Genomic DNA, 14,143 nt, shown 5'->3' on the forward strand with positions numbered 1-14,143 from the left:
GAAAAAATGTTGTGTAATTAAAGCAGAAAAGAAAGGATGTTACCATAAATAATATTGTGATGTGGTTCAGTGGGGCTGTAGTTCTGCCACAGACTTTGAGTGACAATCTAGCAGCCATCCCAGCCCTGCTTCTATTGAGCTCCTCCCCAAGACAATGTCCTGGTGAGAAAGAAGTCACTGGCATTCAAAAGATGCTCAACTAAATTGTGCTAACAACATATCTAGATACAAACATAATCTGGATTGAATTTAATAACACACAGGTGTGTTTGGTGCAGTTTTGGTCTATTAATATTTTTTTGCAACTAGAAATCGCATTGAACTTTCAAATGTTGCCTTTTAATGGTCAGGGATTTGCTCTCCCCAGCCATGAAGCAGTGGTTCTGGTAGATTCTCTATTTATTTGAAGGATATATTTGTTTACTCTAGCTAAAAATGAAGCTGTGGTTTGCAGTGGTTATGTTTTCTTAAAGAGTGTCATTTTTTGGCTGATATGAATTAGAAAGAAAAACAGTGAAGCACTGTGGAGTGTGGCTAGAGAGCACACTGTGGTGCCCATTGTGATGCTTTTTTTTTCACATGTTGTTCTGAAATCTGGCTTAGGAGCTCTGAATGTTCCTACTCAAACAGCTGGAAACTCTGAGGCAGAGGAGCCCCTGTGCCTGTGCAGGCTGCTCGCTGTGGTGTGCAGCAAGGCTCTGGATCCTTGCACTGGAAATTGCATCTTGCCTGTCAAAATCACAAAGTCCTTGTAGGCCACTCTTCTGCAGGCAGAGCAGTGCTTCCCTGAGCTGCTTCAGGCAGCTCTAGGTAGTTCTGTTAAAAACACTAAATATTTTGGTTTGGGAGCTGTGCCTGTATATTGGCTCATGTCCAGCACATTCAGGCATTGAATGTTCCCCTAAATAAAGGGATTACTGGGGATATGGGGAATGGAACAGGTTTAGATTAGATATTGGGAAGAAATTCTGTATTGTGAAGGTGGTGAGACACTAAAGCAGCTTGCTCAGAGCAGCTGTGGCTGCCCCATCCCTTGAGGTGTTCAAGGCCAGGTAGGATGGGGCTTGGAGCAGCCTGGTCTGATGAAGGTGGCCTGCCCATGGCAGGGGTTGGAATGAGTAGATCTTGAAAGGTCCCTTTCAGTCCAAACCATTTGATGATTCTGTGATCCCATGGGAGTCTCGATGTGGATGTGCCAGGATCACACTCCCAGGCCCCATTCTGGCACTGATGGGTGACTCCCACAGGAACCTCAGGCCAGCTCCTCCCTTGCTGAGGTGGTTCTTTTCTCAGCACATGAGTGACTGCTTCAGGCTCTGAAGCCAGTGCTTCCAGAGCTGTGTTTTGATCTCTCAGCTAGGCTGCACTAGATTGATGCTTTTTTTATGTTCTCCACGGTTGAGCTTCTGCCAAGCCAGTGGAGAGACAATTTATTCCTGAGTGTCCTGATGGAAGGCAAAGTAGCTGTGTACATTCATTTCTCTGAATTTCAATCAGGTAATTTTTGTGCAGAATTGTCCTGTTTCAGTAACCTCTTAGGGAACATTAACTCAGTACATTTCTATTTGCAGCAGTAATGGTGTATTAATTTAAAAATAAGGGTGGTTGTTGGGCTTTTTTTCCATGTACTTCATTCCTTCCCCAGTGAAACAAAGCGATCCAAAGTGCTCGTTTCTGAACTGAACCACATAAATATTTGTGTTGCAGAGTCCTGAATGTTCTGGTACTGACATCTCTGAATACAGATTAGAGTGGGGAGAAGAGGAGGAATCTCTACAGCTTGCATATAGTGGCACAGAAACCTGCTTTGAAATCAGTGACTTGTCAGCAGCAACGCGTTACTGCTGCAGGCTACAGGTATGGCAGGGCTGCATGCATTGCCCTCTGAGGTTCCTTCCACTGCTGTTCTTATTTTTATCATTAGTCCTCTCTGAAGTTATGTGCTCTGTAAGGCAGGAGGAATGCACATTTATTTTAAGCAATACAGATTGATGTGCTACTTAAAAACTGCTCTTGTGTTTTATTACTTTTGGTGACTAATGCTTGTAAGGGCCACCTTGCCCTCTGATACCAAAACAAAATGGTAATGGTTTAGAAAACTTAAAAAAAAATAATTTTCTTCGTCATAAGGAGAGGTAAATAATCCAAATGGATATTGAAGATTTCCCTGGCTTAAATAATGAATTCCAGCATCTGTTTGATTTATCAAGGCAAAGCACCTGAGTAAATTCCTATGTGTAGAGGAGATGGTACCTGCAAGAAAGTGAGTTCCCATCTTTGCCATTTTGTTTCTTAGATGAGTGAGACTGGATCTCATCTAGAGTCTTTATATGATTTCTTATTCTTTGATCTCTTTATCTCCTATATTTTCAGTAAAAAGTAGCCATTAAAAAACATTTTGTATATCTGTATGAAAGTAAAAAACCAAGACATTTCATCCTTTATGTCTACTGATAAATAAATGGAAGGTAAAGCTACTGGGAGTGAAGTAAAAATATTTTACCTAAGATACTCTTCCACAAGATATATTTGTATGTGAAGACAGAACACCCCCACTAATCCAACCCAAATGCCCACCCAGCTGGTAACATGTGGACCACCCAGGGTAATTCCTTTGATCAAGGACAACATGCTTCTGTTGAGTGTTTCCTTCTTAGAGGCTTTTTTATTTTTTAACCAGGATATTGAATTTTTTTCATTTTTTAGGGAAGAAGGTTTGGAGGAGCTGGCCAGCAGCCCAAGAGCTCAGGCCCCACAACTCAAATGTATTTTGTGTCTTGGCCAGAACTGGTCTGTTCTTTGCTCTGGCACTGTGGGGGAAGGAGAAGGAGGGAATGTGTGAGAGGCTGGGAGGTGTGAGCCAGAAAGTGCCTCTTGTTTCTGCAAGAGGGAGAGCATTCAGCATCTGCTGGGCAGGGAGGAGGCTCTGAGACCACTGCTGTGGGGAGCCCAAGGAAAATTTCGTGTTAAAAATGGAAACAGCCAGCTGTATGGCATCTTTGATTTCCAGTGGGTGCTTATTTCAAACTACCTGCCACAAAAATGTTGCACAAATCTACTCAGTTTTTAATGCAGCCAGTAAAATTTAATCCATAGGCAGAAGTTACAGGAAAGGCGCAACAGCAAGAAGATATTTTATTGAAGTCCATCAGTGACTCAGTTATTACTTTCTGGAGAGCTTCATCCTCTGGATCTGATCCTCTGTATTATGTGGAGAAGAATTTCTTACAAGATACACTGTAATCTTCAAACAATTACACAAAAATCTTCCCACAAAGTACATATAACAGACAAAGATAGTTAAATAGTGTCAGAAATGTTAGTTTATTTTATCTGTTACCAGATTTAACAGAAAAAATTTCTTTTTAAAAAGAAAGATCCCCCTAACCACATTTATTCAGCCTTCTAATAAACACACAGTATTGCTATCTCAATCTACAGTAATTCAATAAAGAGGAGAACTGAGGAATCAGGCATATACTGCAGGGCAGACAATAGTCTTTACTGTTGCTCAACTTTTTTCCTGTAATGAATATTCCTGAAGACAATAGCGGCTTCTGCAGAGGGAAATATTGTGTCATTTGGGGGTGGCAGGGGAAAGCAGCTAGGCAGCAAAGCCCCATCAGTTATGGTGATGAGATTGTCCAATAAAGCAGTTAAAAAACACCACTGACAATAAATTGCTTGGAGCAAGATACAAATGGCCAAACTCTGGTTTAGAGGCAAGACAAATCATATCATTGGCAGAGCACAAAACAGGGCTCACTTCTAACAGCTCCAGGAGCGCTGCATTAAATAGAAGATTTCCCTGGAGCAGGATTTGTTTTGAAGGGCTTTTTAAAGGCTGACAAATGTAACTTTATTATCTCTTTCTTCAATTGAACAAAACGTCTCCTGGAAAAACAGAACATGGCTTTGTGTTTGTGTTATGCAGAGCAGAAATAAGTTATTCACTGCAGTTAAGCATAGATTAGAAATCAAACAGTTGTTTGATGTGTCCTGTCATTGCCCTCAGAGTCCTGCTGGCAACATTGTAAGTCTGGATTTTTCAATTAATTGTGACCTGATGGGAGACTCTGGGCTAACTTTTCCAAATGTAAAGGAAATGTGGAGGGTGCTGGCAGCATTGAAGCTGTTTTGTGAAGGTCTGTGATTCTGGACTCATGTAGTTTCTCCTGTGCCATGTTCTGTAAGCTCTCCCTGTGCTGGCAGGATGCTGGGCTGTGTCAGGAGGAGCCCAGCAGGCAGATCCAGGGAAGGTGGTGTTGCCCCTTACATGCCATTCCTGACAACCTGGAATGCTGCATCCAGTGTGGCTTCAGGCTCCATGTTGAAAGAGGGATGCTCAGATGAGATACAAAGAAAAAAACATCTGTGCAGGCAATTAAGGATCTAACAGTGGTCCAGAGCAGCTGTGCAATCTACATACCTGGTAATTTTGAAGACCCAGCTGGAAAAAAAAGCCTGAGCAACCTGGTCTGCATTGTCTGACCCTGGCTGGGGTAGCAGCTTGGACGAGTCCCACAGTCCCTTCAGCCTGCATGGTTCTGTGATTGAGTTGGTGATAATCCTGAGGAGGTAACATCAGTCATTCCCTAGGCAATTCCAGTGCAATGGGTACAGCTTTTGCCACTGGCTGAACATCAGCTGATAAAACCCCAGGCCTGTACAGATGTGCAATGTTGGGCTTGCTGAGACAACAGCCTCTAAGTAATGAGCAGAAAGGGACCAGGTTTTGAAACTTGGTTTCCTCTGGGATTCAGAATCTATGATTTAGGATGAAAAGCTTGATAAATTGTTGCTCTCCTCTTTTGTGGGAGATACTGAGCTGTGTGCTTTGGTTGTGGTTTGGTGGTGAATTATGACTTTTCCAACTGTAATGATTCTGTGATTCTGGGGAAATGTTGAGTCATAGGCATAATGCCGTGGTGAGGTCCTATATTCTTATTTCAGAAGTTTTTCAGCATTAAATTAGTTATCCATTTTCCAAATTAGGAACCAGGGTAGTTTTTAACAAGCCAAATATCCCCCATCTTTTTTTTTTTTTATATTTTGCTTGCATAAAGCATCTGTTGGGCCACCCTGCAGTATGCTGGGGACTTTGTACTGGGTGGCTCAGTAATTTTGGGTAGCCAGTTTGCTGATGTCACCTGTCACTGGCAGCATAACTATGACATTTTCCCTTACTCACCAAAGTTTGCCCCTGATAAAAAGGGAAAGAAAAATATTATTTTGGGGAAAAGAGAAATATTCTCCAGTTTTTCTGAGACATTCCTGAGTGACCAAGGAAGATACTAATTCCCTAGGGTAGCAGAGGTATGAATCACGCTTCAGAGAGGAAGCCAGCAGTGCACATCCTCTGAAGAATACATGCACCTCTTCCAGGCTGCACAGCTGGTCATTATGAACTTGATACACATGTGAAGGAGGGCATTGGTAAATGCTCTTTGCTTTCCCACCCAGGCCATTAACCAGGCTGGAGCTGGGCCCTACAGCGAGCTGGTGACCTGCAGAACCGCCGCGTCCGTGCCTGACGCCGTCTCCACGCTGTCCGTGCTGGAGGACGAGCACGTGGGTGCCTGCCAGCCCTCACCCTCCGTGTGCCTTGTGCTGAGCTGGGAAGAGCCCAGCAATAACGGGGCTGAGATCACATCCTACAACATCGACCTGGGAGAGGTCAGCATCCCCGTGGGGAACGTGACCAGTCACGTCATCGAGGGCTTGCTGCCCGAGACCTCGTACCGGTGAGTGCGGCGCTGGGGACGGGCACGGAGATCACACAGCTCTGCTTCACTCAGGGAGGGCTCCTGGCATGGAGAGGGGCTGAAAATGCAAACCAGCAACGCAAACAACCAGCCTAGGGGCACAGGAATCTGCAGTCATTCCTTCGTGGGATGGATTGCAGTAGTTCGTGTTCAAATGTTGTTTCCTCCCACCTTTTTTTCTCTTTCCTCCTCTCCTTGTGTTATCTCTGGCCTCTCCTCCTTTTTGATTTGCTCTGCTAAGGTAAGGTTGTATTTGTGATAATAAATTTTAAAATAAATAAATTTTAAAAATAAGAAATAGTTAAAATGACAGTGTTACCTCTCATGTTTTTTCAGCTCCTTTGAAGTACTGTTCCAAGGGATTAAATTATTAAGTTATTGATCCCTGAGCAGGGTTAGCAATTTTCACACAATGAACTTTTATTTGTATAGCTACAGTTATTTTTTGTCTGTGCTATATGGAGATTAATGAAAACATGATCTGAATTTAAAACCAATTTATATTGCTTCAGAGTCCAAATTGCTAAGTGGCATTGCCAAAATTTTATTAGTTTAATGTTCAGGCTTATATGTTTTCTCCCTAATTGCTAATTAAGAAAGAAAAATGGTTTCATGAAGGCAATGAACAGCAATACAACGGAATATGTGACAAAAGAAATGCTATTGTAAGTACTGTTCTATTAAAGACCAAAATTTGATCACAGAGTTGTAAAATTAGATGTCACAGACTTCCTGTAACATTTTTCATTTTATTTTACTTTGTATTCAAGGTCACAGTCCTACAGGTCTTGTAAATGATAAGTTCATAATTCAAATTTTATCCCATACCCAAGAAAAGAGACCTTGTTGAAGCAAAGATACAAATACATACAGTACAAGTTATTTAAATTGAGGAGCACACATTGCTTGCTCAGAGATCATTCAAATAAAGTTGAAGATTTTGCTTGTGGATTGATCACCCAGCTGTGGAAATGCATCATCTTTGGGCAGTCTTGTATTCCCTGGCTTCTCCTCAAGCGTTTGTTCAATCAAGACCTAAAAAAGCTGAAAAGGGAACTTTGAGCAACTCACTCAAGACAGAATGTGCCATTTAAATTCTTCACCAAAGTCTCTTTTTTAGCTGGTTCTTGATTGTCTACAGCTTCCTTGAGGGAAATGTCTTCTTCAAGGCTTAGAAACAGAGATCGGAATGATATTTTTTGCATTCTTGTTCATTATTTTGAAAAAAGCACCATATTAAATCACATATTTTTAGTCAAGGATTCGTCCTATTGCTGGTCCCAATGAAACAGCCAAATCCACAAGCATTAACTGTTCTAAATATTGTTGTAAGACTAAGTTCCTACTGAAAAAAACCACTTTAAGAACACAGAGCTATGGATGGCTGATCAGAAGTAATAATACAGGAAAGCTCTTTTGTTGAGCAAGATCAGAGAAAGAAACCCCAAATCTTACATTTCATTCCTGTAAGGGAAGTCAAGTGACTGCAGTTGGATTGCAAATGCACCTCATCAGTGGTTTGAAGTATTTTGCTAATCAAAAATAGATTTGTCAAAGTATAGTGATCATTAACTTGTTCGCTGATATTTCTTCTTCAAGCATATCTTGGCACCTGTCATTGGTCAGGGAATGTCTGCCCTGATAAATCCTTAAGGATTATCAGGCTCTGTGATAAACATTGGTGCATTTTCTGCCATCCCTGGCTGAATCAGAAGAATGTTTCAGAACATCACTGATCATATTCTCTACATTTCTCCACTGATGAGTCTTCTTTTGGTGTCAGTTTTGTTTAACACAACTTACTCTTCTCCTTCTCAAGTGTTTATTCCCTGCTGTGTTTAAAAACACACTGAACATATTTTTCCTAGACTAAACAAGCCAAGTACTACTGGCTTTGAGACTCTGAACTCCCTTGCCAAAGTTTCAGCAGAATTTGAAGTAAATCAGCAAAAGGTTTTTATGTTTTAGTTGAGTTGGAATACCACTATCAATGTTTTTGGTTGTGGGAAACTAAAATTGAAAGCCAGTCTTGGTTATTATGAATCCAGCAATTCCAAAACTGGAAATTTAAGTTGTTTTGGATAGGGGGTGATTGTGAAAGCCTGGCCATGTGGGCCCACCCTGTTAGCTTGGGTCTGGCACTGCTTTGCTTCCAGCTTTCTGTGGGAATGGCCATAACAGGAGCAGCCCAAGAGCACACGGGGGAACTCCAGGCTCCCTGCAGGGCTGGGCTCCAGGCTGGCAAGTTGGATGCTTTGTGTCTTAGCAGCAAATCCAACCAGCACCCCATGACAAGGATTTCCATCCCAAAATGCATTTAAGGCAGGAGGAGGTGGAAGATGCCTCTGTCACACAGTGAGTGGCCATGGTAGGGCTGAGTCAAGAGAATTCCTGCTCAGACAAAGCCCAGCTCTGCTGCTGCACAGAGCAGATGCCTCCCCAAAGCACTGTGTAAACATCCTGGCTGGTGAGCAGCTGCAGAAATATGTCTGAGTTCTGCAGTCTCTGCTTTATTGACATAGCCACGAAGCTCTGGAAACTCAGATTATAGGGTAATATACTTGGCCTGGTTTTCTGTGAACTGATGTAACTAGGAGTGAGTTAATAAATATTCCACAATAAATAAGTATTCAACAGTCACAGAAACACCAATTTTCTATTACAGTCTGTTCCCAAGCTTCGCTTAACACATTCCATAGATAATTGTGTTCTGCTGTTGAGATACTTCACTGCAAAACAACTTCCAATTTTTAAGAATGTTTCTTCTCTGAAGCTACACAGTGGACAGAAATATATAGTAGCATTATTAAATTTCAATAGCAACACTTAATTTGGTTTAGAAGTAAAAATTCTAGAAATATTTTTGATTTTTAAACCGTATCAAGTGAAAGTTGGGTTGGAGTCCATGATCTTGAAAGTCTCTTCCAAGCTAGTTATTCTGTGAATTCTGAAAGATCGTCCAAGACAGAGAGAAAAATTCATGTGGATGCTCAAATTAGGAAAGTTTAAGCAGGCTATAAAATATATTTCAGCGTGTCAAGCTAAGTCTTCTTCCATGAGTCTTGAGTGGGGATTTTTGGGGCAGTGTGTGATTGCTCTTCATCATGTCCAGGCTGCTGCTGATGGTGGAGGATGCTGCTTCCCCTCCCCTTTGGAAGTCCATGGCATTTTAACTCCCACAGGTTTCCACAGGCACATGTATTGCAACTGGTGGCATTCCTCTTATGGGAACAAGGGAATCAAAGTCTTCTCATGTCAGCCTCTAAAATTAATTCAAAAGTTGATTTTCCAGTTTGTTGGAATACTATACAAAGGATTTTGTGACCAATCTGAAAATAGCATCCTGTTTAGTGTGTTTATTTTCCTGGGTCAAGAATCTCCTAAGAGAGAATGGTCTGTTAAAGATCATTTCGTGGTTTCTAAATTTGCCTAGTCTGATTTATGATTTTTCTTTCTAAATGTTTAAAAGTTGTAGTGGGAAAATGTGAGAATGAATACAAATATTATTGGTCCAGGGTCTGCAGAATTAGGCAGTATTCTTAAATACAGTCTTTACATTTTCAAAAAACTTGGTGTCAAATTGTGATTGTCAGATTGTTAAACCACCTTTCTTTCCAAGAGGATGTTTGGGGTATTTTCACTTAGAAACCATTAGTGGAAAAGTTGAAAGGAATTCAGGAAGTGCTTTTGCTGCAAATATTTCTTCTTGTCTATACTATACTTTTACATGAAAATAGACTTGATTTTTCCCAGTACCAGTTCTGTAAACAGGAATGGTTTCAAGATAATTGTGGATGTTCTCTTGCCCACCCTGGCTGTGCCACCCAGCTGGAAAAGCTCACTGTCACAGGCTGGGGCAGGGACACTGAAAAGCACCTGAGCAGGAGCAGAGATGGTGCAGCACAAGGTGCTCTCCCACTGCCATCTGCTCTTCCCCCTTCTCCTTTCTGCCTTTTCTGTTTCCCTTCTTCCTTCTCCCCTTCCCTTTGGAGTTTCTGATCCCCATTGAGCAGACACTGCTGGGGTTCAGAGGGAGGTGACACCAGGGTTTGTGTTGCACTGCCATGTGCACAGGAAACACAAAATTTATTGTTTGTATGTGTCTGATGAAGCTCAGGCCCTGGGAATGATGGTGGCAATTTAGAGAGCTTTATGGTGGTGCAATCAGCAGCAAAGAGTGGCCACATCAGCCATGTTGGAGTCAAATAAATCAATTCCTGCTTTCCCAGTGTCATCACTCATTTGTAAAGATGCCTGTCTCTATTTTAAGGCTTAAGAGTTTCCATCAGTCCTACAGTGCTCCAGAGTCAGGAGGGAGTGTGTGTGTGCATATTTGTGTGTGTCAGAAGGGGGGAGCAAGAACTCTGTGCAGCACAGGAAAGCAGGGGAAAAAATGAATGAGGAGACATTTTTTGCCTTGTGCAAATACCTGGCAAAAGCAAGATAAGGAAGTGCAGGTTTCTGTGCTTGCATATATCTAAAAAGTGTGATGTTGGAGAGAGATTCATTTCACTGCTTGTTTTCAGGTGTGGTAGCTGCAGCTGGAAGCCAGCTGAGGTTACAATGCTTGAGGAGAGGCTTTGTTGTTACTGGGACTGTGGTTAAGTAATACCAAGCAAAACAGAAGGATATATACTCTAGAGCATGCTGCTGTAATCAATCTACAAAAGCAGTAGTAGCATTTTGTAATATAGCTGTTACTGTTAATGTGCACATGCTGATGGTGAGCTTGCTAGACTCTAGTGAAAATATAGGCAGGCTTGGTTTTTTAAATTGGAAATACCATTAAATATTGATGTAATGACTCTGAAATGTAAAGCAAAACAGTAGCATAATATGAAGTAAGATCAATGCTTATATTAATTGCCCTTTTTCGGGTACTAGAAAAGCCTGTTGTTCTTTCTATGCTTGCAAGCAGCAGTTGAAGAGGATGCTCCCACTAGATCTTTGTGCCATCCACCCTTAGGGAGGAAGAGGAGGAATCTAATGTTGTAAGGTGGTCAGGATGCATTTCCTGAAGTCAGAAGGAAAGTTAAAGGGAAAATGAAGCTCCACACCAAGCAATATGTTACCCTGTTAATAGCTGGGTCAATAAGCAGAGATTTAAGCACACATTTGCATATGACTGTGTACACACTGCATTCTCTGTGTGCAGGGCTTTAGCTGACTAACAATAGATCAGACTTAATTATTTTGCAATATGTTTATTAACAATGTAACTTTTTGTGTTCTTGAAAGGCAGAAAATAACAGTTTTGGGGCTTTTTTCCAATGGGGAATACTCTGGATAATGTTTTTCCCCTATCCCTTTAACGTACTCTTTTCCTGATGGTAGAGCTGAAAAGTTGCTGTTAAAAGCAAAGTAATTTTTCATACTTTGTTTGTGTGAACTTGCATCACTTTATGTTCTTCAGTCAAAATGAGTAGCTTTGCCAAGCAAAGACATTTCTTGTAAAAGTCTTTACCCATGAGAAAATACAAGGCTGCTGTGCACAGGATTTCCAAAGTAAATGGCATCTCTCCAGCTAACTAAACTAGGCTGAACTATCTTAAACTTAATTAGTTTTCTCCATCCTGATTTTTCATATTTAATCTTTGATTAACAAACTTTTGAAACCTTTCAGGCTCATCTGTACCAATATTTCTATTTACAAAGTCCTCAAAACTGTTCAGAAATGCAAATTTCCACTTTTGTATTGGTGCTGTTGATGTTACCATAGTCAGAGACTTCTACTCCTCACTCATCTCAGTGTTAGACTAAGGTGCAGACAGGTAAGAGAAAATTAACAAAGCAGAAAGCAGGAGTCATTATCTTAAGAAAGAAATAGAATTTAGAGGACTGGTTCAGTCTTAAGAACATTCCCAAATTCAAGCTGCTGTGACCAGGCAAGTGGTCTGCTTTTCTTCTTGATGTCCTCAAATGGCTCAAGGGCCTTTGTGCATCTTGTGAGGGTGACTTGGGTCCAGCATTTATTTGATCTAATGGATAGTTCAGTGGCAGTTATGATTTCTGCAGTTTGTGGCAGAGTGTAGGAGGTTTGTGGATTTAACCTCCTTCATTATTCCTCCCAGCAGAGTTTCCTGTGCTTAAATAGTGTGCTTTGTGAGACTGAGAGAACACTGCTCTGGGTTTTCAGGGTGTTTGCCAACATGGGAATGGGTTTCATGGCAGTGACATCAGTGCTTTCCCTGAATGGTTTCACCTAAATTAGTCCATGATCTCTGTTAGACAACCAGCACACACTTTTGCATTTTATTTACTCACGGTTGGACACTTCACGTTTTCCAGGCTGTGCTTGTCCTGTGCTGCTGCCCCTTGTCCCCGTGGCTGAAGGGGCTGTCACCAGGTCCAGAGACCCAAACCTTCCCCTCTGCCTCTGCATTTCTGACATCTTCACTGCACCTCTTGCAGTCTAAGCAGGATGATCCCTGTTGTGCTGACAGAACCTTCCACAAAGGTGTGCCACAAAGAGCCCTGGGAGCTGGGCAGGGATGGGGCAGGCAGCCCCAGAAGGCTCTCTTGACCCTTGGGATATGTTCGTATCACGAACCTCATGAAAGCACTTCATTTAACATTCATCTTCTTGCTGTTTGTTTTAGGATTAGGATCCAGGCTGTCAATGAAATTGGAGCTGGACCTTTTAGCCACTTTATTAAAGCAAAAACCAGGCCATTGCCACCCTTACCTCCACGGCTGGAGTGTGCTGCAGCAGGGCCTCAGAGCCTGAAGCTGAAGTGGGGAGACAGCAGCTCCAAGCTTCACTCTGCTGATGACATGGTCTACATCTTGCAGATAGAGGACAGAAATAAAAGGTAAGAGAGATAAATCTTTTCCTTGTGCTAATGAAAAAGAATTCTGGTTCATCATAACGCAGTTGTGAGTGAAAGAAAAACTCTGTTTTCCTGACTGCTTTGTGCCTACCAGTATGTACAAAATACTGTTTTAACAGGCATTCTGTGCCTGTAGTCTGAGCAAGTTATGCAGTAAAGCTGTGAGTAATAAAGAGTCATGGAATCATTAAGACTGGAAAAAACCTCTAAATTGTTGAGTCCAACCATTAGCCACTTCCAGGTCAAATAGAAATCAATCCTGTGCTGGTGACATTTCAGCAAAACCCTTGCCTCTCTGCCAGTAAATTTAAAATCAAGTTTCATGGCCACAGTGCTTTACCTTTTGGAATATATGAAATAAAGATACAGCACCCATCTTGCTGTGTGTATTCATAAAGCCAAGGGTTACAAATCAGATGTCTAGGTAAGGTAAAACGGAGCAGAACAATGTTTTTTGGGCCTGGTGGTTGATTTTATAGCAAAGTAATGTTTTACAGCATTAGAAAATACAAGCTTGGCATCAGCTTGGTAGCTGCACGATAATTTTAAAATAAGATGTGCGAGAAACAAATACCTATATTTAATTTAAACAGTCAGTGCTAAGCAAAAGCTTAATCTTCCCATGTGAGCTTTTTATGGGAAGATTTGCTGATGTAGATCCAAAGTTGTGATGAGATCTATTCAATTTAAAAAGGGAAGGAAAGAAAGACAATATGCAAGTAATGCCTAACAGTCTGAGCTCTTCAATGAATAAATATCATAGATAGTTCATAATTTACTAAGAAACACTCTCAACTACTTCAATTAGCTAAAATAAGTGACTTATCAAGTAGATAATCCTTAGAGACCTTCAGCACAGATCCTAATTTGATGTAAATTAGCGCAATTCCTTTAATTTAAATAGAGTTATGCTTAGTTTGTGCCAGCTGAAGATCTGGCCCAAAAGCTCTAATTTTAAGTAATAAAGCGGCCATGAATAATGCCTTAATACCTCCCAGTATCTCAACTGTACTGATGCAGAGAGGGTACACTGTATTAATCCTGAGAGGTGTCCAATGAATATAAATACCCATTTGAAAGTCTGACTGGTGAAAACAGTTCCCGCAGAGTGCAGTGATGCTTGGCAGGAGCCCATCACCTGCAGCACCCTGGGATTCAGTCAGCTCTAAAGACACATCCAGCAGGCTGCTTTGCTGTGCTTTCATGTAGCACTGCAGGTAGGGTAGTGAAGAACTGCAAATTGTTTTTAACCTGTCTTTATACTGGGGAAAATAGGAAGTTTCCTTGTAAGAATAAAAACGTTACCTCGCAGCAGGCGAGGAAGGGATTTTTCTCCCTTGCTTTGGCATACAGCTTTAGCATGATCCTTTGCTTTTGCACAAGCTTTTCCCAGTGCAAATAGTCTCTTTTGAGCTTTTAATTGGGAGCCATTTGTACTTGGTACTCTGCTGGATCTTCTTAGCTGTGAATTTGACTTAGAGTCCACACGAGCTCCTAGAGATGCAGAGAAGCTGCTCCTCTGCATTGTGCTCTCTCCTCCTGCCTGAA

General features: G+C 41.5%; 1 protein-coding gene across 2 annotated transcripts in view; it reads left to right on the forward strand.

Moving 5' to 3' along the window:
• FNDC3B (fibronectin type III domain containing 3B) overlaps nt 1–14,143 on the forward strand; it is a 185,555-nt gene that overhangs the window by 150,761 nt on the left and 20,651 nt on the right. For both annotated transcript variants that reach the window (XM_041467869.1, XM_041467870.1), the window contains 3 exons: nt 1,708–1,857; nt 5,464–5,744; nt 12,365–12,577. In XM_041467869.1, the coding sequence (XP_041323803.1) occupies nt 1,708–1,857; nt 5,464–5,744; nt 12,365–12,577 (644 nt within the window). The remainder of the gene's footprint in view (nt 1–1,707; nt 1,858–5,463; nt 5,745–12,364; nt 12,578–14,143) is intronic.

The sequence above is a fragment of the Pyrgilauda ruficollis genome, unplaced genomic scaffold (genome assembly GCF_017590135.1).
Source record: "Pyrgilauda ruficollis isolate IOZ18807 unplaced genomic scaffold, ASM1759013v1 scaffold21, whole genome shotgun sequence".
Classification (NCBI taxonomy): Eukaryota; Metazoa; Chordata; class Aves; order Passeriformes; family Passeridae; genus Pyrgilauda; species Pyrgilauda ruficollis.